The sequence below is a fragment of the Rhinolophus ferrumequinum genome, chromosome 17, assembly GCF_004115265.2.
Source record: "Rhinolophus ferrumequinum isolate MPI-CBG mRhiFer1 chromosome 17, mRhiFer1_v1.p, whole genome shotgun sequence".
NCBI lineage: Eukaryota > Metazoa > Chordata > Mammalia > Chiroptera > Rhinolophidae > Rhinolophus > Rhinolophus ferrumequinum.
Window position 1 is genome coordinate 55,943,829 of NC_046300.1, and position 27,045 is coordinate 55,970,873.

General features: G+C 38.8%; 1 protein-coding gene across 3 annotated transcripts in view; it reads left to right on the top strand.

Moving 5' to 3' along the window:
* PTPRG (protein tyrosine phosphatase receptor type G) overlaps window positions 1-27,045 on the top strand; it is a 685,327-nt gene that overhangs the window by 179,201 nt on the left and 479,081 nt on the right. For all 3 annotated transcript variants that reach the window (XM_033132046.1, XM_033132048.1, XM_033132047.1), the window contains exon 2: window positions 1,722-1,826. In XM_033132046.1, the coding sequence (XP_032987937.1) occupies window positions 1,722-1,826 (105 nt within the window). The remainder of the gene's footprint in view (window positions 1-1,721; window positions 1,827-27,045) is intronic.

Here is a 27,045-nt window from a genome sequence, read left to right on the forward strand (position 1 = left end):
CAGGCATTACTTCTCTTAAAACCAGTCTTTGCATTGGCATGTAAGCATAAAGTACAGGTTCCCTAATTTTCTTCGTGACTGTCAGATTGTCAACAAAGCTTATAATGCCTTCATGGTGCGATGATGATTATTATTATTATCAGTTTGACTAATTTGGAATAGAATATATATTGTGTTTTCTTGGTGCCATCTTAATCTTTAATTGGATATACAGTTCCCCTAACCGTTTTCTTTGCTTTTTATAAGCACATTTGATTTTGTTTGGGTGCATTTAAATGTGGACATAGACAGCTGGGATGTATTGTTTGAAGTGTAATTCCATTTCATTTTAGATTCTGGGCACCTGTGATATTTGTCTTTTTACACATCAGTGCATTCAGGTGTGGGCTCACAACAAAAGAAATTTGCATCCAAGATGGGAGGGGAGGGCAGGGGAGGGGAGGGCTTCGAACACTATAGCTGGCATTGAAGCTGGGATTCATTGAAGCTGGGATTCATGAGGCAGAAGATTGGATTCATTTTAAGTTTTTTTAAAAAATACATCATTAAGCCGTGTTTCTTTTCCGAGCATGTTGGCCTGGGAGAGTTTCAAATTTCATGTCCTCAAGTACAACAGGTGACTATCTGGAGTCCAAAGGATGTGGAGGCCTGATACTCCCCACGGGGAGTCTCCAGGGACTCAGACTGTGCTGTACGTGGAGGGTAGGGGGCCTGGCTTTGATGCAGGCATGCTGATGTTGGGTTCCCTACCTGCTGCATATTCACCTGCCTGACCTGGGACCAGTAACTGAGTGTCTCTGAGCCTGAATACTTCCGTCTGCAAAAGAGATGGAGAAGATCAAATGAGGCTAGAGGCTATTTGCATTTAGGCCGTAGTTGGAACCAAAACCACAGGTTCAAGGTCTAGTTGTATGATGTTGGGCAAATTCAAGTTACTTAACTTCTCTAAGCTTCAGTTTGCATATCTATGGAATGGTCCTGTCATGCAGGGTGTCATGCAGGGTCTCTGGTCCCACTCCACCACATAAGAACACAGGATATAGTGAGGCCAAAAAGGAAAACCCACGGAGCCATAGATAGGGGAGTCATACCACTATATTCTCGCTGGCGGCTGGGTTGGAGACACAGGAAGCAGGAGCCACGCGATCCACAACCTGCCATCCGCTTTTCTGCCAACCAGCCAACCCCACTTGCTAGCTGCAGTCCACCGTGCTAACTGCAATCCGCTCTTGCTAGCTCAGCCAACATCATCTTGCTAGCCCCCATCTTCTGTTAGCGTAGCTATGGCAGGTTACAGCTGACGGCCAATTAGCCACGGCTGATGGCCATTTACTATGCGAGTGAGCACCTTTCCACGTGAAGGCGAGAGCCTGGAAACTGCACTCCTGGCTCTGTCCCCACATATCCCATTATTGGAACAATTGTGTCTTCTACCTGGTAGTCTTTTGCAGATTAAATAAGATACTGCATATAAAGTGCTTAGTGTATTGTGCTTCTTGGCACAAAGTCAAGGCTCATTGTAAGCTGTGATTAATACTAGTAGTAACCGTGGTAATTTCTGTAGGGTCTTCTATAGTTGTTGTTTTTCTGTAAAACCGGGCGTTCTATTCAATTACTCCAAGGTCTGTGCTTCTAGGAAGTCACCCAGTTGTGTGCACTTGAAACCTTCCTGTGTCTACTGGGGGGGATGACTGTCTCATGTGGCTCTCCCTGTCTTCCAGCGCTGACAGAAGGCTACGTTGGGGCTCTGCAGGAGAACAGACACGGCAGCTCAGCGCAGATCCGCAGGCGCAAGGCTTCCGGGGACCCTTACTGGGCCTACTCTGGTAAGTTGACTTGTTCTGACCACGGTCAGCAGGCCAGTTCACATCCCATTCAACTCACTCGAAAGCACACTTTGAATCACTTTTCATGCCTGACTTCTGTTTGCTCAAACCTTTTGTAGTTTCCTCAAAGCTGAGCTCTTCAAGCCTGTTTTTCCTCAAGGTTACATTAAGTACTTTATGTCTCCCACCTGTTTTCTCAACCTGCTTTTTTTCCCCTCAATTTATTTTCTGAACTTGTTAATGGGTTATTGTACCAAACTTGTAATTTTCCAAAAGACACAGCCTTTTCTGTCTTTTCAGTGACTGTGATTTCAGAGAGCAGAAAATACAAGTCTAGTCTTGAGTTGCTAAATGTCTGCTAAATATTATAAAGCATCCCCTATCAAAATGATCTATTATGGTTTAATCTAAAAAAGTGCAACTTTATTTTCAAATCAGATCTTCTTAGTTGAATATACTTCAGCCTTCTACTTGATGGTGTTCTGCAGTTCTTTTCATTTTTATTTTGACTTTCAGCCTTTGAGCCAGTGAAGAGAGAGAAAGCAGTATTATAACCATGTTGACTATTACATTGTAAATAACTTTCTTACATTTTAAGGAGGGAAAAATGGAAACCTACAAGAATACACAGAGCTTTCTAAAGTATGCCTCCAACAACTAGCAAATACATGATAGGTGCATTACTGTTTCTAAAAAAGATTTTTGATGTTCAAAAATATACGGAAAATGTATTGCAGCCAATTACGGAGGACTGCTTGAAGAAGATAGACCACTTTGGAAATTACGTTGGCACTGAATAATTCAAGTTCTTTGTATGAGAGGGCTCGGAGGCATGGAGCATTAGTCTTAATAACAAATCTATATATTATGCAGTGTTGTTGCATACAGAACGGAAAGGTAAGGTATTATTCTCATAATGATACTCAGGTTCGAAATGCAGAAATTCTTCCTGCATATCCTCTTAAATTTATGTCAGTGTAAAATTAATAGGCCTGATCTTTAATTACACCTTATCTATTAGCTTTTTGCATCCTTTTGTCTATTGATAAATCTCCTGCCCCTACAGGGAGAATAGCCTATCTGTTTTGTTTTGCAAAGAGCAGATAGTGATTCTGAAGTCTTCCATCACACCCAGTTCCTTGTGATTAGAATGATCTAATTAGAGACTTTTTGTCAACATTTTTGATAAATGAAGGAAATAGGGAGATGAAAGCCAAACTTACGGGTGTGTATACATACATACATATACATATACTTATGCATATCTATATCTTCTTGCCAAGAAATCCAAAGAAAATTTATCTTTTTGTACTCTGTGGCTCCAGTATCAGTTAGGAAGAGGCATAAAGTGGCCACTACTTATATTCATCAATTTAGAATAATAATGCTGTTAGTCAGGAAATTGGACGTTACATCCCATCAGCATCTCCAGTTGAAAATGTCAGTGAAGGAATGAAAGGCTTCCTTCCACTTTTCCTATTACTGAGTTAAGAATGGATATAAGTGGTGTGGTTTTTGAGATGGAGCAGTTGTTTATATCATTAATTCTGGTGTACTTAATGAGTCTCCATTTTGTATTTCTGGAATGCATTGTGTCTGCACTTGGAAACTTCTGTCGGTGGAAGGGCTGATAGTTCAACTTCAGGAGTTTGGCATACTTTTCTGTAAAGATGCATATATGCTTAGGCTTTGCAGGGCCTATGGTCTGTGTTGCAACTACACAGCTACCATTGTCGTGCAAAAGCAGCCATAGATAATACTGGACAAACTCGCGGTGTTCTGATAAAATATTTTTTATCAACATTGAAATTTGAATTTCATGTGTCAGGAAATATTATACTTCTTATTGATATTTGTTTCCCGTCAACCGTGTAAAAGTATGGAAACCAGGTATTTTTTTGCACACCACAGTAAAATAGGTGGCCAGTTGAATAGGATCCACAGGCTATAGTTTGTCAACCCTGTTCTAATTTCTTTTGTGAAATTGGGTTAGGACTGTCGTAGGAGAAATCCCCCAGAAAGATATGGACTGATTTGGAAGAACCAGTGAAGTCACTTGCTGGGCATAATGCAGGAAATAAAAGGAGAAGAAAAGAATGAGAGAAGTTACCGATTGACGATACTGATAAAAGTGAACTGGCATCTTAAAATGATTAACCATAGAGCTGGGAGGACTACGGGCAGAGCTGGGCCCCTTGTTAACTCTCTAGTTGAAACTTCCTGTTGAAACTTTGTGGTAACTTCCTGGGGAGGGATGTCTCTCTCTCTCTCTATATATATATGTATATAATTTATACAGAGGCCACCTGGGGAAGGGGCTCTATCTTTTTGCCCCTGGGCTGCTGGTTGGGAGGCCCGCCAGAGGAGTGCTTTCTCATACTGCTGTGGTGGTTTGTTTCTTTTTCTTTTCTGAATAAACCACCCTTTCGGTGGATTGTCTGGAAGTTGTTTTGGCCAGTTGACAATACAAAGTCCTCATGCTTTAAATTTTCTGAAAATTCCACCATATCAGTGGTTGCTTCACACCTGTGGGGGAGGAAAAATAAAATTTCTTCTATCCTTAGAAGGTTATTCTGGCTGAACTAATAATCAAAATAACAAGGCAGATTAACAGGAGAAAATCAAATTTTAATAAGTGTGCATGGGGAATTCACATAACCGTAAAAATTCCAAAGATAGTAAGGCAAAATGAGGTTTGCATGTCATTCTAGACAAAGGAAGCGGGTGGAAATTGGTGGTCTAGGACTTTGGAGGGCAGTAAGGGCATTTATAAGGAGGTGGAAAGAGTTAATGTTTCGTAAACAAATGTTTATTGGGCCATCTTGAAACAATGGGACACAGAGGACTTTAATCAGAGGGGCCTTGCTGGATTCTGTCACACACTAGTTCATATTAAACTAGTAATCCGTGATGGTAGCTCCCTTCCTGGAGCAGGTCCTCTCTCTTAGTTCTTTTAGACAGTTAGGGGGAAGGCCAAAGTTTCTTTCTGAGTCTTCTGTTTCCTAAAAACAAACTTCAAATAACCTATATCCGAAAAGGCATATTTTGGGGTAGCAAATTCAGCTTCCTCTCTCATGAAGTGGTGAATATCGGTTCTCAGGTCAAGAAGACTTGGGGTCCATCAGAGACATTCTTTAGCATTTGGCAAATAGATAAAGAAAGGGCAGGAAGGAATAAGATTTTTTGCCTGTTCCTTTTGGCGCTTCAAACCAGAACCTTAAAACCACACTAAACCAGATGTTGGACTGTTAGCTGCAGGTATATATTCCTCTAGCTGTAAGTGTGGCCTGAAGAGTGGGGCTGCCAAACAAGAGCCTCGTTGTTTGTAGAGGGCAGCGTTTTTTGAAATTTAGCAAAAGCAAAGCAGGACACTTCTGAAAGATTGGTTTAATAGTCCAGGTTTCAATCTCATGCCTCTAATTCACAGATTTGTCTTTGTTCCTCCTAAGATAATGCCACTGATGCTTGGGGGTTTTATGGTGTGTGAACGTATGAATTTTGAACTCATATAGATTACATTTCAAATCTAGGTTTTATCTCAATATCTTTATGAGGTTGGGAGGGTTATTTAATTTTCGAGAGCCTCAGTTTCCCCACCTTTGAAATAGGAATAATTATTACCACTTCCTTCATAGAGTTGTTATGGGGATGAAATGAGATGATATGTATGAAAATTGAACAAATCCCTGTTATAAAGTACCTAATATTACTTCTTGCTCTTTTTTGCACTATTACTACTTTTGCTGCTATTGATATTGTTGTTACTGGAATTCTCAGTAGGTAGCGATGATTGTCTGTGGGTGATTACTAGGTGATACTGAAAGCCAAGCAAGTTGAATTATATCATTTATAATTCACAAAGAATTACCCATTTGGGATTTGAGAATGAGTGTTAAGCAAACTATCCTTAAGTTCAAAGGTTGGTTGGCAAACTACAAACCCCCTCCTGTTTTTCTGGGTAACATTTTATTGGAACACAGCCATGCCTATTCCGTTAGGTATTGTCTTCGGCTGGTTTCATGCTACAGCTGAGGAGTTGAGGAGCTGCCACATAGGCCTTTCACCAAAAAGTCTAGAATGTTATTATCTGGTCCTTTACAGAAAAGGTTTGCCAACTTCTGATCGCATTGATACAGCCTGGGTTTTTGAGCAGATGTTAGCCTGACTCAAACAGAAGTGTTCAGAGATTTGGAACACGTTTTTTTTTTTAAACCCCTGGCCTTGCTCTTCCTTTGAGCTGTAGTATCTGCAGCGAGTATTGTAGTTAGCATTGCGAGTGATTCTGGTCCTGTTTTTGGAGAGGACTTGCAAGGAACAAAGATGTGCTGTGGGAGATGGGTGGGTGCTGGCAGTTCTGGGGCCCCCTGGGTTACTGTGTCTAGCTCATTCATTAGGTTGCCATTGTGTGGGTGGGTTTTGGTGAAGGATACTGATCTGGTTACTCCAGTGGCATCCCACCCCAGTCAGTTGAGGAGAGTTGCATAAATATTTCAGCTGCAGATAGCTTGTTTTTAGGATATTGTCACAAGAGTTATTCACTAATAGTATCAGTGTAACTTTGCACTTTAGGACTATCCAAGTTGCAGCACCTTGGATGATACATACATCCTATTTATATTTGAAATGCCAAAAACTTGACGTCTGTAGGCTTATCAAACAATTCCATTGTGAACATCTACAGCTTTAGCATAGAGAACTGGAGGAGCCTGGAGATAACGTGTTCTGGACCCGTTGTGATCATCTGAAGATTGGTTACCTCTCAGCTTCTTAATTTTGTCTGCTGTAAAAAGGTGGGTCGTAATATCTGAGTTCAATGAGAAAATATCACGAATAAGATATATGAAACAGCACATAAATGTAAGATATTACTGTTAACTGTTAATAATAGCAATGTAATTTCAAGATGGCTTTATATCTTTGGATTTATTTTCCTTATACCAAGATAGGGGAAAAGGTGGAAAGACCTTTTTAGGTATTTCATGCAGAATTACGCTGACAAAAAAAAAAAAAAAAAGGCAATAGTTCAAATTAGAGTGTTTCATTGGAAGTATTAAACCAATTTCTTTTCTGTTAATTTCACTCGACTAAGGTACAGATATTTTTCTGTGTTACTTGAGGTGATGACAGCTCATGAATTTTGGAGTTGGCCCAGAACTTGTGTAATTACTACACAAAAAATAACACATGCTAGGTAGGTCATCTTTGCCGGAAAGGGAAATGAGAAACAAACTTGGAACAAGTTCAGGTGGAAATTCGAAACATTTTTACAAAGCTGTCTGTTTTCTCTCTTCCCCTTCAGAGACTTGGAGAAAAACAGGCTGTGGTTTCTCCTCCTACCCCATTTTTACTTACCCTATTTGTTTTTCTGCATTTTTAATAATCTGTATTTCACGTTCCTTCTGTGTAGATAGATTCTGTGAATCAAAAGAAGGGGAACATTTCTCCTCGTTAGATAAATCCAAAAGCGAGACATGCAATGACCAGAATTTCTCGCAAGAGGTATCTGGTGTTGCGGTAGGTGAAGGTCAGGCAGGATTATTCTAAGAGGCATTTGTGCCATGTCCAGGAAGTTGTGGGAGGAGATATGCAAGGTCCTTCTAATTGCCCCCAGGGTTTGCTGACTGGCTCAGCTGTAAAATGGAGATAAAGGCACACACCTTGCAGGATGGCTTTGAGGATTAGAGGTAATATTTGTAATAACCTGGTATAATTCTTGGCTTCTGTTCTGGAATGGAATAGGTATTACCTGTTGGCTCTTAGTTATATGCCACCCCACTACACTTTTCATATAAGCATCTTGTTTTATTACACACACACAGGTATGCGTCTCATTTCCCCAGTTGAATGTAGAATCTTGAAGACAAGGATTAGTATAGCTTATACTTCCTTGTTTTTCCTGCTGTGTGTAAGAGTATTTTGTTTTGTGCATGTTGGGTGCATATTTTTCAAGTGGGTGGATGGATAAATGAGCTCATGCCAGAGTCTGTGGTTCGGAACTCACTAACGGGATCCTGCCATGGAACTCAGATAAATTACTGGGTGATTTACAAAAGTTTTCGCCGTTGGATCCTTTTTAAGTAATGAGCTCCCCTGGTGAACTTAAGATGTAATTAAATTCCTAAAATAACATTTCCATGCCTATTTTTTAATAATGTTTATACAGGGTAAGGCAAAATATACATGCCTGCAGAAGTCTGCTTTTGTCATTAGAAGAATGGAAGGCACTATAGCACCTCAAAGTTCAATGTTAATGTTGTTATATTATTGTTATATTATTTGCCCCTCTCCTAAAGCCTCCTGTGAAGTCTCTTAAGGGAATCTTATTTCCCCAGAGACATTTCCTTTGCATTAGAGACCGTCTGATCTAATGGAACTACACTGTTGGGGAGGAATCAGCCTTAAGATCCATCTTCCCAGGTCCCGGCTCAAAAGTACCTCCGCCTTGATGCTTAGCTTGACCCCTCTCTCCCTTACTCATCAGTCTCCCCTCTGTTTTTTACAATTAAAGTTTATCTTCTCTACAGTTCCCTATTAATCTGTTTATAGTATGTCAGCAGAAGTTATTTATTCATTCAACACACTTATTGATTGCTTATTGTATGTCAGGTGTTGTGCCCTATTGGGAGGGGCCATAGGAGCTCCTCAGAATTGCTGCTGCCAGATCCTAGACATTAAAGATGGGCAGGTGTTTGCCAGGCATGCAAAGGCCTTGGGGCATGAAATGATCTGGCAGTGACTGGGGCACTGGAGGCAGCTCAGTCCGTCTAGAGCATACGGTCGGCTGGAGAGAGTTAAGGGACTAACACAGAGTATTGGAGTTGTACCAGGGACAGTCCTTACGTTATCCTACTTGTGACTTAGGACATCTTTCTAAGGATGATAGGGAGTCGTTAAGGATTTCATGGTGGAAATGGATTTTATGTTTGAGTAAGACCCCTGGTCGGAGGGTTAAGGATTGGTCATTGAGGAAGAGGGCAGGATGAAAAATGATGGGTTGTATCATCAGGGATTTGAGAGGTAAAAGGAAAGGGCCCTTGGGAATTCATTACCATTAGCACATGGAAGAGAAAGCAAAATGAAGTGTTTAGGATGATCCCCAGGAAGATTGAAGGTGACGTTGCATTTAGTTTAAAATGAGTAAATGAGGAATGGTGGTGAGTTGGTTATAAAGAGTTAAACAAATTCAGACCTATTGAGATGTGGTGGAGTGTTTATTTATATTTTGTCCATTTCTTATTCATATTGTTCTATTCATATTTCTTACACCCTTTAAACTTTATACTCTTTGGGCAGAACCTGTCTGTAATTAATCTTTGGATTTCTCCGTTCCTACTTAAATATGGAAGAGGAGGGCCTCAAGGTGGGAACACATTGTGGAACAAACCGTTTTTTCCTATAGGTACTCTTTTCTCTTTTACACTTGATCTGTGATTACAAAGATAGATAGGGTGAGAAAAAACACAGATGGTCACACACTAATCAGGACTTTATGTATAAAAGAAAAATGTGTTGCCATCTGCTTAGGATACCTTGAGCATTTTTCAGTACTTGGCTGGGTTTGGTTTTTTTCCTTTTCACTATTTGAAAGAAATTGTTCTTGCATCTTAGAAATCTCTTTTTTTGTTCTTTTAGAAAAAAAAACTTTATTCTAGTCCTTGCCACCTGAGTTCTGATGTTTCTTGGAATCTTTTCTCTCGAGATGGTTTCACAATTGTGTGTGGAGTTAATTGATGCTATTGTCTAAGAGGACATCGATAAATTTCTTAGTGTCCTTGTGACTTGCAAAGCTTATTAGGACGATGAAATACTGTTCAGTGCTGGGTTGATACCAAGTGATACATGTTGGTGATAACAATTTCAATGGTTGCTATGATGGGATATTTAAAACGTGTAAATGGAAAGCTGAGAGTTTAGTTTTTAAATTAGCTGTGATGGTAATGGGTTGATGGAGCCTTTTAAAAATTGTTTATTTATTTATTTATTTAAGTGTGTTCCTCCAGGACCCATCAGCTTCAAGTCAAGCAGTCGCCCCAATCTAGTTGTGGAGGGCGCAGCTCACAGCGGCCCATGTGGGGATCGGACCGGCAACGCTGGTATAAGAGCACCGCGCTCTAACCAACAGAGCCAACCGACCACCCCCGTGATGGAGCCTTTTTGAACTGTTTAAAAACATATTTTTAAATTATAGTTGACATACAATATTATATTAACTCCAGGTGAGCGACATATACCTTCCGAAGTGATCCCCGTGATAAGTCCAGTACCCACTTGGCACCGGACATAGTTCTTACAACATTATTGACTATATTCTCATCCTGTACATTACATCTCCATGACGGATTTGATAACTGACAGTCTGTGCTTAATTCCCTTCACTTTTTTTGCCCTTTTCCCACAACCCCCTATCTGGCTACCATCAGTTTGTTTTATATATGGGTTTGTTTCTGTCTTGTTTATTATGTTTTTTAGATTCCACATATAATTGAAATATGGTATTTGTCTTTCTTTGATTTATTTCACTTAGCATAATACCCTGTAGGTCCATCCAAGTTGTCGCAAATGGCAAGATTTCATTCTTTTTTATGTCGGAGTAATAATCCATTGTACGTATGTACCACTTCTTCTTTATTGATGGAGACTTTTTGGAGGGCTTCTTTGCAATATTTGTGAAAATGTTAAATATTGATAGTCTTTGATCCAGCACTTGTAGGAATTTGTCTTTCAGAAACACTTGTGTGTATCATATCCCCACAGTGGCATTGTGTTTAACAGCCTCAATAACCATCAGTAGGGACTTGGGTAATTATTGTACAACCTTATCATGGAATACTTACTAAACATCTACAAAATGAAATAGGTCGAGCTAGAAGATACATTAAAACAATAGGGTCAATAAGGTCCCATTAATGAACAGAGATCAAAAGTCTGGAGACTACACACAAAAGTTAATTTTGGTTATCATTGAGAAATGAGGGACATTACCTTTTTACATTTATGTTTCTCTAATATTGTAATATCATATAGAATTATATCTAGAATATTGAATTCCTTATACCACTACATTCATAGTGTTTTCTAAAGTAATCCTTTTATTTTAGAATAGATGGCTGAATTATACGGAATTCAGGCAGTTTTCTTTGTAACAGTTTTGAGTGGAGAGAAAGCCAGAAGGAAAGCGAAAGTCTTTTTGTGTTCTCAATTGGCTGTATCTAAAATTTTCAGGTAGACATTTTCACTGGCATTTCAAACTTTATAAAATGCTGATATGAACCATGCAGAAATTAATGAACTGATAGTAACTCAGTTTGAGCATCAAGATTTATTGAACAAAGCAGTAGATATTGACCCAGGCAGAGATGAAGTCAATATTTCCTTTGATATAACATAAATCGTAATATTCAGTAACCTATAAATTTGGTGGGTCTACAGAAGGCATATAGAGAGTTATCTATAAGTGTACATTTTTTGTATCTGTGATGGATCTAAGTCACACATCTTTTTTCCTAGTCATAAATTTCAAAGGATGACGTTCTCTCCTTTGCAATTATTTTCTTGGGGCCAGGACTGGGGTGCAGAGTGGAGGGACATGACTAATTTAAAGGTTCAAGGGAAAAATATACCTAGCCTCATACATGCCTAATAATGAGAAAGCAATTATTTGGCTGTGTGATTTACTTAAGGCTATTTGTCTTCCTTTCTAACTTAACAAAATACATTCATTTATTATATCTCATTTGGTCCATAAAACCCACTCTCTGACTACATAAAACGGGAATATTCAATCTTTCCCTTTGGATGTTGTTAAGGTGTGATTTTTTTTGGGGGGGTAAATAAAATATTGATAATATATCATGCTGAGTAACACCTTATTGGCCTTCTTTTGCTGAAATTATTAAGTTGAACTACACTCTTACTTCTTACCTTGTCTCTTGGTGGGGTGAGCCCGGTGGCAATATAAAGTAAGGGAGAGCTATTTCGGTGGGTTGTGAACTTTCAATATTGCCGATACATAGCTGGAATAAGTGTCTAATGTGTACTAAAAGATTAAATTTTCTCTCTGTTAAATGCAGAGGGGAACTCAGTTCATAAGGTTAAGTGTAATCTTGTACCTGAGCAAAAATGATGTGTCTTATATGGTCCTCTTGTGGTCAGTTCACCTGGAGGGTTCTTCCAGTGTGATGACAGTGTAAAATGCTGATGTTAGTCTTCAGGGGTTTCTTAAGTGACCCTGAAATTAACCTCATCTCCATCCCCAGCTGGAAATGTCTCATGACCCTATTTGAGATGAGTAGCACTAAGGTAGTGTATCTTCTTGGTTGTCTCTGTTACTATTAAAATTTATCCTGTCCTCTTTTTTTTTATATCAAACCCCATTTTTAAAATCATGTAACTAAGACCTTGTTGAGATTAAAAAACAAATCATGGGGTGGCCGGTTAGCTCAGTTGGATAGAGCATGGTGCTGGTAGCACCAAGGTTGCTCGTTCAATCCCTGCATGGGCCACTGTGAGCTGGACCCTCCTTAAAAAAAAGAAAGAAAAAAGAAAAAAAAGAAAAAAATCAGTGGTATGTATATAACTTAGAACGATCCCTTCTTTAGAGATGGTTTCTAGTGATATTACTTTTCGTTAATAATACTGTACAATGTATAATAACTAATGTTTTCCCTGAGTGTAGTATTGAATGAAATGTTATGTCATATGAAAACTGACTCTACTCTGATTTAACGACTTGACCTTAACACAATGAAGTCATTTTTTTGTTGAGTTCTTTATCAAGGAGAAACTCAGAATTTGTTGCTAATAGGTCTAGAACAGTTCTGTCCCTTGCCTACATGTATATATATGTAAACATAAAAAGGTCTTCTCTCCCAGAGACTTTTGCTGTTAGAATATTTTAGAATTTAATCTTGTGATTTTCATTATTTCCTGGGACCCTTTATATCTGGCAGGACATGCTAATTTTCCATTTTGGTGTATTCAGTTTTTCGTTAATTATATATTTAAGATTTTATAAAAGTGAGCCAGTTTAAAGAAAGATTTTAACTCAGCAGTTGTACAGCTGGTATTCTAATATGGCAAAATAAGTCTTTTTCTCTAGGAGACATAATCACCATCTTAGAAGAATTGAAAACCTCTTATATGCCATAAAGTCATCCTATATCTGTGATGTGAAAAATCACAAAGGATATGGAGTTTCCTTGAATTGGCTTAAAAATTAAGGAAAATATTTAGTGCCCTAATTTTAAAAAGTATGGCCCATTGTATGTCCTGAATCTGGTACAGCCACATAAATTATTAAAAATCTTAAACTACCTCCTGGCCCAAGACCCCTGAATTTCCTCTCTCTCACCTACTTGGCCATTCCTCCCATTTGGGGACCTCCTCAGGATTAAGCAGTGGACCTCTAACCCATCCTCCACCATCCATTGTTAGGGGTTATTGCCTCTGATTTGTCAAACGATTTAAATATTTTCCCTGCTTATCACGATAGAGGCAATTTCAGAGAGTGTAAAGCTGGATTGTGGCAGTATTTTAGGGTATATGTTACGCTCTGCAGCCCACTGAGTGAATTTCGTTGACCTTGATGTCTTCCTTGGGCTTGGGAAGCCACTTGATCCAGATTTCTTGTTTATGTTGATCCATATTCTCCTAGTTTGAAGGCCATTCCCTGGGAGGAAAACAAGCTCCTTCTTGAAGCTGCATGGAAATTTGCTGCTTCCAAAGGTATCATTTAGTTTCTCTGTCCCAATTATTGTTGGCCTCTTTCCCTCCTGGAACCCATTTTTCTCTGTCCCACCCTTCCCCCTAGGTCTAGCTCTTAGGACAATGTTCTTCCTTTTAGCTGGGTTTGCATGCCATGAGTACATTTAGTATTGATTTGTCATTTTGAGAAATTTTAGCAGAAAAATGAAATACGAACCTCTGCAAGGTTGTTTGACTAGTGTCTGTAAAGATGAGAGAAGCCATTTACAGTGTGTTTCTGCTTCTGGGACTCACTGTGATAATCAGGGGTATTTTCTTCTTGCTGTTCCAAGTACATAGTCCACACTCTCCTCTTGGGGGGTGATTTTGACACTTTTTGAAGGTCCTGTGGCTTTTACATTCTTCCACCACTTCCTAATGAGCTATCTTACAACATCCTTCTCGTGTAAAAATTGCCCTTTCTCTCACCATCCACTGGGGTGTGAAAAGGTGCTTTCAACACTCATGGCCAGTTAGTTGGACCAAGTACTTGTTGCGCCAGAAGGAACTAGTCACGATTTGCTTTCCTTTGTCATAGGAGTCCTCCCGGTTGGCCGTATTGCAAGAATTTTTCTCCCATATTCATCTGAAGTCATTTCCAGGAGTGTATGAATTATAAGGATTTGTTTTCATATGATATACCATGTTTTAGCTTCTGGAAGAGACCTCCTGATTCTCCTGGCTTAATAATGAGGGCAGTTTTCTGTTTCTCGTACCCCTGTAGACAGAAGAAGGGCACATCTAGATAGCAGCATCTTTGTACCTCTGCTATCTTTAAGGTACACTTCCTGTCCTTTCTCCTTTACCATCCTTAGGCAGTAGGGTTGGTCCTTAAGATCACTTTCGTCAAGGCTGCACTATGTATGACTCGAGCAGTTCCAGCAGTCCAATGCTGAGGTATAAAGTCCAGAGAAAGAAGAGAAAGTATCCCTTTCTTTTGTCTCTAAGAACAGCTAAAATATTCCTCAAAGCAACCCATCCCTGGCTAATCAATCCTTCAGTCTCATTGGTCAGAACTGGATCTCATGTGCATACTTAATTCAATCACTGGCAAGAGAAATGGGACTAACGTGATTGGCCTAGACCAATCAGGATTTACCCAGAAGTAGCAGGGAGAATGGCTTTTGGGTAAGTAGCCTATGGCGCCTGCTATCCTTTTTATCTTTTCCAGGTAGTAAGCTTAAGCAACCCCAGGGCATGTAACAATGCAAGAAGTTATAGGAAAGAAATGTCTTTTGAAAGGAAAATTTAATTTTTTAAATTAAGCCTGATGTGGTACAAATAAAATAATAGAGCTTCATTTGGGAAGCTTTACAGTATTTGGGATCCTTTACAGTATTTGGAGTTGCACTGTCCAGTTCTGTCACTGCTGGTCATACGTGGCTATAAAATAAATAAAAATTATATTAGCCAAATTTCATATTTTTAGTAGCCACAGATGGCTAGTTGCTACCATTTTACATAGCATAAGTATAGAACTTCTCTATCTTTTGCAGAAAACTCTATTGGACAGTACTGTTCAGAGGATTTAGACATTATAGAGAAGCCAGCAGGTAACGTTTATTGAGAGGTAGTGGGCTAGTTGCCTTGTCTGGCTTAATTGGTTTTCACACCAGCCCTCCAAGATATGCAGAAAAGGAAACCTTCTGTGTGGGGAAGTGGCTCCCTGGGGAGCAAGTCGGAGACCTGTCCTGAGCACTGGCCCTGCCCTCCTAGCCACTGGAGCTGTTTGGAAGTGGAGCAACCTACAAACATTCTTTTAAGAGGAAAGCATTAGATGCAGATGTTGATTTGAGATCTTTTTGAAGAACTTGTACAAGCTCCAAGTGTACAAGCTTCTCAAATTCAGGAAGACCCCAAGCTTCTCAAATTCAGAGCAGGCTGTGTGGTGCAGGATGGCTAAGCTATTACAGAATCAAGTGAAGGGTTTGGTGTTCAGTTTTCTTTGGAGATTGGAGAGGAGAAGTGGAAAACTTGGCAACTTGACCATTCCAGGAGTCTATACATGAAATCATTAAGAAATGAATCACAGCTCTGGTCGTACTGAAAAGCCCACCTGTCACGTTGTGTTAAGGTGATGAATGATAGATAGCCACGCACAGAAAAGAGGTGGTGAGATTGTTTTTATTATTATTGTTTTATTTTTGAGGTCCCTGGTGACAGTTCTTTGTGTCAACCCTTTGATCTAAGAGGCTGGTTTGAAATAATACTTGTCTCAGTGTTGTTAACCACGCAGGACCCCCCTAGAATAACTGATCAAGCCTCTGCAGCACCATGAGAAAATTGACAGTTACCCGGTACGAACCCTGATGAGTCACTTCAAAGCTGGGCATGTCTAACTATTATGTTGTTTTATATACCTGAAATTAATAATAAACAAAGTAAAATAGATGAAGCACCCAAATATATAAATAAATACAGACAGACAGACAGACAGTTGCATTAGATGATCAAAAAAAAGCAAGGCAGGGCATAACACACTTTCTTCATAACACACTTTCTTTTAACGAAGGGAGTCGAAAGGAAAATTGAGCTATGAATGGTGACTGACAGGTCATCAAGATCCAGCGTTTTGTCAAGTGTCCACAGCTTAATATTTGCTAGGAGTTATGTAAATGTTACAATAATGGCCACAGTTTCCTCCCAGAATGGATTTCTCACCGTCTGTGTAGGTTTTAAACAAAAATTACATTGTGTGTGGGTGTAGAAATGCATGTATATTTATCTACACATGTCACGGTGACTTTTTAACTTCTGCAGAGCAGATGGTTATTATGTGCTTGCTCAGTCTCACGCCCTCTTGTGCATGTTTAGATATAAAGACGGGTTCATGTGGTCCCTGCCCCCAGGGAGTTCAAAGTCGCTTTTCCTCTTTCTCTTTTGAAAACAAAATTTCATCATCAGTGACAGTCATTGACTTTAAAGGTTAAATATACCGAGATCTAACATATTTATCCTGTTACTCTTATTGTAGATCTACTGAGAGTTTGAAAAGGTGTCAGATCATTCGTATGCAGGCTGGCCCGGAAATATTCTTTCTTTAAATTGGAAGGGTAACGTCTCACCAAAGTATTGACATACCACTTAAATTGTGTTTGGATGTGGGTTGTCCAGCTCGCTTGGTCCCTGAAATTTGGAGCTCAAGTCTAGATGCCTGTTGATGGCAAAAGTCACATGAGACGCACTTTTTTCCCCAAAGGGCTGGATGTTGGAATTATTGTAGCATGTTTTTATTACTCCGGATTTTTTCTCTCATTCTAGACTAATTCCAAAAGACTTTCTTCAGTCTTTGGTGTGGACAAGAGACTTTATTTTTGGAGTATTTTTTCTTTTAAGTCTTTTCTCTTTGATTTTGTGTCTAACCTGGCTGATTGATACCATATTTGCTGATTCCCATCTATAGACGCATGGAGTAGATTTGAGATTTCAGATCTCTCTGGAAATACACACTGCATTATAAAAAGGAAAGTATGTTCCTATCACAAATGTATTATTTAACACCATTATTATATTAAAATAGGTTTTCCTCATTAAAAATGCTTGTTGTAAAACAGGTATTCATTATTAAAATATGTTACTTAGAATAGGAGGATTGCCACACTCCAGTTTTTTAGTAAGTGATTTTTTTAGTGGTAAGAAAGGTACACCATGCTCTTTATTTTCTTTCAGCTTATTCAGATGCATAATGATTTCACTGTAGTAAATACTTTTTCCTAATTTTACCTATGTAGACAACTCCAAAATTATTCTGAGTAATTTGTCTAAAAGGTAGTTCCAGTGAATTCGGCCCTTTGTAGAATACATTTTGCAGGAAATTAAGAGCATTTCAACATTTTTTCAGGTTAATTACTTGGCATTTAAGATGTTTTAAGTTATTTTAATAAATTAGGTACAGCTGTAATATAAAAGGTAGAATGAATACACATTCAGGATTCAAAGGCACGTCAGTGGATCACAGAATTCTTAAAATACAAGTACAGATGAATATTTGATAGTAGATTTTGAGCTCTCATTACAGAACAGAATAGATTTATACATTGAGAGGACATGAAATACACAGAGGATGCCAAAAGTGTGAAAAAAGTGTATACACGTTTTAAGAAAGGGAAAAAAACGTATTAAATTACGCTGATGGTAACCACTTTGAGCACCTCTTGTAATTGCAGAAGTCCATAGTGACTTGTATTCATCTTTTGTTGTTGGTATATATTATTACAATTTTAATATAGTTTTTTTCTTTTCTTAAAATGTGTATGCATTTTTTGGCACCCTCTGTGATAATTTAAAGTACTGATTTCAGATTCTTGTCTATAAAATACCAGCAATAAATACCGTTGTTAGAATCCACCATGTCTGTGGTCTTAGAATTCGATTGAAAGACAGTTATAAGATAGAGTTATTCATCAGAAAAGACACCAGTCCCTCCATTTATTATAACGAATCATGAATTTATATCTCTGTAACTCACAGGTATGATGTATGTCCTATTTTGGTAGGGACATTTACTACTGGAATGAATTTTAGACATTGGGAGACTTTTGCAGTTAGTTTAACTGTTATCTAAAGATTTAAATAATTTTACTGATATCTTAATGATATCTTTACTGATATCTTAATCCTCTGGAAGTAGAGTTTCTATGAAAACAAATACATGATCTGTCCAGAATTGTTCGAAAATCTCTGCGTTTACCTCCACTGAAGCACAGTGTAAGCTGTCCTTGGCAAGGAGCCCAGTAAAGGTTGCTCAGTGTCGTCCCAAAGTCTGTACCGGGAACACTAGTTAGTAGGCCTTTTATGGCAGGAGGGTCCCGTGGCCAAGGAAGATTGGGAATTGCTGAGGTGAACATAATAATTCAGGTTTCTTGACTGCAGGACTTCTCAGAGCTTTTAATATTCCACTCTTAATATTGAACTGGGCACTTCACCTTTACTTTGCACTCAAACACACTGCATTAGGAAGGGAGGGGAAAAGACGCAAAGGGGTGTTTGTGGGAGAGTATGGGTAGGAGATTGGTTCTCAGGAGCTGTATCAGTCTTCTGTCATCATTATTTCCTAACAGCATAAGAGGGCTTTGCTGGTGTTACAGAGTATGGTTACAGGGAAATTTCAGTCTGCAGTGATGAGTTTCACATGATTCACATCAACTCTGAAGTAAAATACAGTGATATGCTTGGTTAAAGGAAAGACCATGCCAGTGTATATCAGATATATTTTCCTCTTTCTTCCTTACTTATTGGAAATGGAGCATTTGTGTATGAAAGAATTTTTTGGGGGATGAAATGCTATTTAGTTTAATGTGATGAAAATATTTATTCAAGTTGCCATAGATGGAAATATTTACTAGAAATGATTACATTTAAATATATGGACTTGTGTTTTGTATAATACCCTCCTTAAAAGGGTCATGATGTATGGGAATGTGGGATGGTTTTATGTCATGTTGAATTTGGGAAATAATAGAATTGTCACCAACCAATGGTTCATTGAAAGGAATAAACTCCCTGTGAACTTAATTTGTTATAAAAAGGAAGATTTTAGTTAAGTCATTCTGCACGTGGTTGGGCCTCAGCAGTGAGGGTACCTGGAAACATTAAGTTTGGAAATCGAATTTCTAGAGAGAAGAGGGAATTAACTATGATTGGAGAGTATGGAGAAAGAAAAATGATGACATGAGTCTCTCATTGTCTTTTTGTTCTTCCTGGGGAGGCAGGGCAAAATGACTCGTGGTTGGAAATCACTGCTTTAGAGCATGTAAGACATATAATAATAGATAGTAACAGTATATAGTAGTGTAGAAATATTAGATAGAAAGGTTTACCATGGTATTTGACCTGACAAGTTTATTTAGGTAATTGTGAAAGATTCCGTATTGCAGGTGGGTGAGTTTTAAGTGTTATTTATTTATTTTTATTTTAACCATTTGTTATTATAAATACAGTGGCATAGAATTTATTTGCCTTTGGTTTGTGCCATATCAGCTCTGGAAAGCATGGATGAACTTGATTGCAGCTCAGACTGAAGATGAAGAACAATAAAGATTTGCCTAGTTAATAGGATATATGTTTGCCCCTGGTCTGTACAATTCACTGTTTAAGGTTAATATTTAGCAATAAACGATTGGGTGTGTTTTTAGACTTTGTCTGCCTTAGATGGATTATAGCCATAGTGCTTCATCTCACGTTTGCTTATGTGAAGAATTAAAGATGCTGCCTGAATTAAATCAAAACAGTAGATAAGGTCATCATGTTAATTCTCTGAATACGTTAGCCTACAGAATGTGCATTCATTCATCCATACATACATGTATTTTTTTATATGTATGGGGGGGTGGGGCTAATTCTTTGAATGCTTTTCTTTGCATGCACTTCCCTGGCCCCCGCCCCTTCCTCTTGCCCCCCCCCCCCATTTAATTTTTGTTTCATTCAGATAATCTCTAGTTTTTGTGGAAATGGATTCACAAAGAATTTAAAATGAGCTGTAGTTTGAGACCTTCTTTTAGAAAAATGTGGTGTTTGGGTTAGAATTTAATCTAGTTGGAATAAATCTGGGTTAGAATTTTACCGAGAATTATAGTTTAGTAACTCTTAATATTATTTTCAAATTTATATTTTAATGCAATTAAAAGTTGCCTTTTTCAATTTTGGAGCAGAATGAAACCTTTTTTTTACTTGTCTTGTACCTGCCAAGCAATATTTTTTCTTTGGCATGGACACCGGTGCCCTTTGTGACACCTCTTTTTACTTTCTACCTTTGTGCCTTGGGCTTTTAACTTCAGTTTGGCACCATTTTCTCCCTTCCCTCTTTACTTCCCAATGGATCTAGAGAAGGTGCCCCTTTCTCTGGCTCTTGTATCTCTCCAGGGACAGCTGCAGCTCACCATTTGCAACGGTCTCCTTTATTTTTCCTTCTATTTGTCTTTCATATTTGGGGAGGTTGGTGAGGTGGGAGGTGTCATGTTCAATGAAAAGAAAGTGGACTCTTATCTCTTTTACACTGTACAGTGCCTTTTTAAAAAATCAGAAGAAAGAGAAAATAAGATGCATTATGATGAAACTTTGACACTTGACCATAATGAAGCTTTTACTTTCCATAATGTTGAGTGGAGACTGGAAAATGTGCCAAATTTTACTCTTTGTTCAACTCAGGTTTACTCTGGCACCTAAAATGGGAGAAGAAAAGGGTGGTTGAAACTTCAGGGCTTTTTGTCTTTTTTAAAACTTTCTATGTTTGTTGAAAGGCATATTAATTTCGTATCCTGGTGGTTATTTGAGTTTAATTTATACTATAAGAGCTGACCTTTACAGATGACTTCTGTCTACGCATTCACTCACACTTAAAGATCATTAAGATGCTAGGGTTATTAATTGAATCTTTTGGCTTTCCTTATAACTTATTTTGTTTTGCATATTAATTACCATGGAGATCAGATATAAATCCAAAAATACCAAATATAATTATTTATGCCTACACAATTCGTATTTTCCACCTTGGCTTAATGTGTTCCCTATTTTAGTGAACTGTCTTTGGAATAATGTTAAAGTGATATCCCTTCTTCCCCGTCCCCCTCTCTTTTCTTTCTTGAACCACAGTAGCGTTGGGGTAGCTTGAATTGATAGCAAAACTGTGGTAACTATTCTAACATTTATTCATGTGTGTGCGTGCGAACTCACATATACAAACACACTTTCATAGCTTTCTCTTTTTAACCATTTTACTTTTGGTAACACTCTTTTTACAATGTTGAGTAGTTATTCATGTGAGTCAATAAATACAGCATGTTTTTTTAAAAATCACTGCATGTCGTTCTATAGTATCCATAAACCTTAAGTTATTCAGACATTTCCTTATTGATGGACATTTGCATTATATCCAGCTTTTGACACTATTAGAGTGCTTCAGTATTCGTTCTTATGTTCTGGTGCTTTTATTTTTGTAGAAGATATTGTCAAAAATGGGACTGCTAGATCAAAGAATATGATGTTTCTTTTTTCCATGCCCTTTAGTACAAGGCTTTTCAGATTTGATTATTTCTCTATCCCAAGTAATGGGAGAAATGTCAGGAATAATTCCGTAATATATAGATGGAAAATAAGTGAATCTTTCAACCACGAAGGAATTGCTTTTATAGGCAAAGACAACATTTGAAATATCAGATGTTGGTTTGCCGAGTTTAATATCAAAATATGCAGGTGCATGTCTGAATAAATATGAGTTTGGGGGCTGGTGTAGTGGTAGGTTTGTGTTTGGTGAAATTGAATCTAATAAAATCCTGGGAAGGTTTTCTGGTGAAATGTAGTCAGGTAGAAGTTATTCAGGAAAAAAAGTGACAAAGGCCATCCAATAACAATTACTTATTAATTAGAAACTTAGGAGATGCAATTTTGCCTCATAGAATATTTGAGAAATGGAAGTCTTCTAGTGATTTGCTTATATTGTTATATATATCGTTGATAGGTTTCAAATCTATTATTTGCTTGAGCAGAAGAGAGGAGTGAGCAAGAGGAGAGATTAATACCTAATTATTGACCAGTGATGGCAAAATAATAAAGGACTCCAGTTTGGTGGAAAATAATGGAAGAAAGTTCCAGGGATGCTGTAGATTTGGAAGTTTGATACATGTGGCCAAAATGAGAGACTTCGGATTGAAGGTGGTTATTGAATAAGTGATAATTTGTTGGCCATTTCCTTTGTGTAAAGATGTTTTAGGAAAATAATGTCTTTTAATTTTTACCATCAATCCTGAGAGTTGGGTACAGTTATTATTGTTATTTGTAAGTGTGACAATCAAGGAATGTAATTAAATAACTTGCCTTTCACTCACTCTTGTTTCCTGAGATCCTAAAAAAGGGCATAGCACATATTACGTGCTTAGTAAAAATTTGTTCATGGGTTAAAAGTTTGTGCCTCTCATCTTGATCATCCATTCCAGGCTTTGAGAGCATCTAAGAAATTGCAATCCTTCCTGAAAGTTTACCACGCAGAACACAGCAAAACATGACATTAAAGGAAGATTTTTTTTCGTAAAATCTAGTTAATTCACACGGGCAAAGTCCAAATGAGTTTAGTGACCGAGGGGTCTCCGTGTGTAAGACATTCATGCTAGTGTGGCCAGTAACCTGGGAAAGTGTGCCTGGGACAAGACTGCATAGTTACTCATTTATATGCTCAACTGTTCATTTTTGCAGAAAGATAGTATGGACATAACTAGCACGCCGTTTGGAGTTTGTTTCCTGGCACTTGAAAATGTGGCTTTTTATGTAAATAATGTGAGCATCGGTATTGGAGTTGTTGCATAAGAGTAGGACCAGAGGACGTCGGGGCACACAGATTCTGGCAGCCTCAGTTTGATGCAAATCCCAAATCTGTTTCAGTTTGTTTCTGTTCATAAGGCGGAATGTGTCTTGACCACTCTCTTGGGAGATTTCAAAGTTAAATCATTTTATAATCAGCATCAGTATAATCAACACAGGAGAAATGAACGGAATTGTGCATGCGCACAGCGGAGTGTACAGGGTGTTTGCCTGCTACTGTCTCTGCTCCACCCCCCACGCACATGTGGCTGTTGAGCAGCTTCTCAGACTATTACCGTGTTTCCCCGAAAATAAGACCTAGCCAGACCACCAGGTCTAATGCGTCTTTTGGAGCAAAAATTAATATAAGACCGGGTCTAATATAACATAACATAACATAATATATAATACTGGGTCTTATTTTAATATAAGACCGGGTATAATATAATACAGTACAATATAATATAATGTAATGTAAGTAATATAATATAGTATAATACCGGGTCTCACATTAATTTTTGCTCCAAAAGACGCATTAGAGCTGATGGTCCGTCTAGGTCTTATTTTCAGGGAAACACGGTAGGAAAGCGCAACCCTAAAAAGGTTATTGTTTAGACAAGATGCCAAGTAGCCCAGGTAGTGTGCTGTGTCTGACTTGTCCCCCAACTGTAGTGTATTCCTACATAACACCTAATACATCCAGTTCCTTGTGTAGTTCTCAGTTCTCAGGAGCAGTCTTGTCCCCTGACGCCCCACTTAATAGTTTTAACCAGCTTGTGATTGGGTGTCACATTTTATCCTTTAAAGAAAATTCTTTCAATATTTGAAACTTGCAAGACTATAGGAAATCTTACAAAGCAACATGCCCTGCCCTATTTCCTGAATGTGGCCATATCTTTTTAATAGTATTTAAATAATGTTGCAAGAAAAATGTTTGCCTTATATAGGAAATCTTCCTTTCAATAATTTAATTGATATAAAAAGCTAAACTGAGTCTTTATCAAATGCTCAACACTTAAAAATACCTTCATATAAGTATCTCATTCCTATGTAGAGCAAACACTAAAGCTCTTGGCTGAGAGTTGAAGCTTCTGATATCAGGGGATGAGGTTAGTGTGACAATTCTGCATGTCCCAATTTTTATCTTTGTCACAGGGAGTGATTTGGGGGCCAAGGGATACTCTTTGCTGAGGGAATGGAACTGCTGTCCAATCCAAAAGGGTTTTGCTTGTTTTCACTTGGGATGAATGAAAGCCATGAAGTTGAATTACTTCCTTAAAATGTGAGATGATTTTGGGGGGACCCCAAGTTCCCATTATTATTGGAATTTTAGTTTTACTGACTAGGTGGACCTAAACACGGGTGCTTCCCCCTTTGCCAAACATGAGTAGAAACCCCAGATATTACTTGATGGTTATGGAAAGAAGCAGTTTGTGTCTATTAATTATTTTCTCTTGATCAGACTAGTTTCTCAGTCTCAAAAAACTTCAGAGAAGCTACCATCATTAGTAAGCCAGAAAGGTGCCATCTACCTTCGGGCCTTCCTAGGGTGGCTCCTTATTTCTACACAAGAAATTCCATCCCTTGAACTGGAGGCTGCAGGTTCTTGATGTTCTCTGGTCGCGGTGACCTGTAGCCTTATATTTTGCCATTTTTCTCTCTTATACTTCATACTTTTCCTGCAGTTGGATCCAAATTTACACAGATTTTGAATCTGGGATAGCCTCTTGCTCTCTGTTAAAATCCTCCCTGTCTTCAAAATGTATGTCAAAAACCACTTCTTTGCCTAAACATTGCCAGATTTTTAATTTTGCTCCACCTCCCAGTTTGAATTCATGATTGCGTGCCTCTGTAGCTTTATTATTATTTTTGCCCTGAATTTTAGCTAACTATTGACTGGTCTGCTTTGCTTTCCATGCTGGTTTGTGAAGTTTTTGTGGGGCAAGCTTTAAGCGTCATTCCTCTTTGAATCTCTGCTGGGCCTAACTTGGTGCCGTACACAGAGAAGTTCCTACGTGAATATTTGATGTATTTTATTGAATGACATGTCTCTGTGGAACACAGAAATAACATTTCTTCCAGTCAATACATAATAAAATGTGTGCTTTATAGCTTTATTTTGTAAAGATCCATACCAGCAGTGTCCGAAAGAGTTCTTTACGATGATGGAAATGCTCTGTGCTATCTAATACAGTAGCCATTTAGCTACACGTGCCCATTGAGCACTTGAAACATGGCTAGTGCAGCTGAGGAACTGACTTTTAAATTTTATGTCATTTTAATTAGTTTAAACTTAAATAACCACCCATGACTAGTGACCACTGTATTATACAGCACAGGCAGAGAAAGGAGCTGTTTGAAGCTGGATTTTTTCCTCTTTGTGTTCAGAGTTCTTTATTAAGCACCTGTTAGGTGATAATACGTTTCCTAGGCCCTGGGGCTACCAAGAAGCATTTGTTAATTTCAGGACTTGGGCAGCTTTCCCAGTGTTTCAGAGAGATCGATAAGATCCTACCACTCATTAATACAGGACAGTAAGTGTGATGCTGCCAGGGTAATCAGAGAATTGGGGACACACAGAAAAGGGTGGTAGAAAGCCAAGGACTGTTTGTAGCCAAAACCATGGACTTCAGGGCAAGACTGGAGAGGTCAAGGAGGATATGACAGGATGGTCACGTGAGGTGAACACGTGCGTATTTTATGGCACATGATCAGAGGGCATTAGGAGTAGATATGTTTCTAGATACGTGAAACATTGTCGATGGTAATCGAGTAATGTGTTAACCATATCTAAGGTTGCCTCCCATAAAGTACAGCATTCTGAAGTTCTGTTACTTTGTCCATTCCTTTAACTCTCAACCCTGACACTTAAATTGCCAGGGTTTTAGGTACCAGGCATATTTACTTATAGGTGAATACCTGTCACGTGGAAGATGCATAGGAAACTTACATTCGTTCATTCATTGGCTAATTCCTACAGCAAACATTTGATGGCCTGCTCCATGCTAGGCACTGTGACTGTCCTAAGGATTGAGACCCTTTTGGTCACTACTCTCATGAGACCCATCTTATGGGGCAGTCAGGCAAGAAGCTAGTGAACACATCAGTTTCTAAAACTCACCTATTGTAGCCATGAAGGAAATGAATGGGCCTGTGATAGAAAACAGCAGTCGGGATCCATTATTGGTGGATGGTAAGTGAAGGTCTACCACTCGTGTGATGTACCGGAGGGGGCGTGGTGATTTCCAGGCGAAGGAGTAGCGAGTGCGACAAAGGACATAGGATGGGGAAAGCCATTGGCTGATGCTGGCATCTGGCTGGAGGCCATGGAGGTCTGAGTAAAGTGGGAGACATGGGAGTCCTGCGAGCTGAGGTCCCAGAGGCAGGGGAGGAGGGGATGGACTAGAGTATGTACAGGTATGTACTAGAGTCTGCAGAATTGTATGGGATGCATCAGAGATCCGAAGGGGCATAGAGCAATCCTTAAAGGTGAGCAATATTTACATTTGTTTCAAGAAGATTTACTTAGGCTCGCGCGTGCATACACACACACACACACACACACACACACACACACTCACTTTCCGAGGAGGGGAAATTTGTAAAGGTTTAGTCTATCTTAGATGTTACTGAACACTTTTTATGGTCAGTCACACTGCTATTTTGAGATACACTCCTGTTGGCCATAGATTAAAATCCATTAAGAAACTGCACAGAGTTCTGTACTCTCGTGGGAGTGCTTAGGGCTAAGTAAACTGGGGGAACATCTGATGAATCCTCGGAGAGACAAAAGTGGAGGACATAATGCTGCGCAAGTAGGTTTCAAGTCCAGGCTTAGTTCTGAGAGGAGCCCGCTGCGAGAGGCAGTAATTGGCCAGAAGAGTGTGATTGCTCCTAATTGCCTTCCTAATTACACATGCTGGTGTTGGGGGCTGCTGGCCTGGTGCTTGGCACTGTACCTCACCGATGACTTCTCCCTGGAGGGAAGAGACTAAAATAGCTCCCAAGGATGAGCTTTTATTTTCTCGTAGCCCTCCGGACAATGAGATGCAGATAGGAGAGGCCGAGGGATGTAGGTTATGTGAAGGGTCTGTTGAAAGTAGATGGGCATGAGCCAGCCCAGAGTCAACCCCTCCCATCAAACCTTACCTTCTAAGTGTAGGAGGATCGATTTCTTAACTTTCCA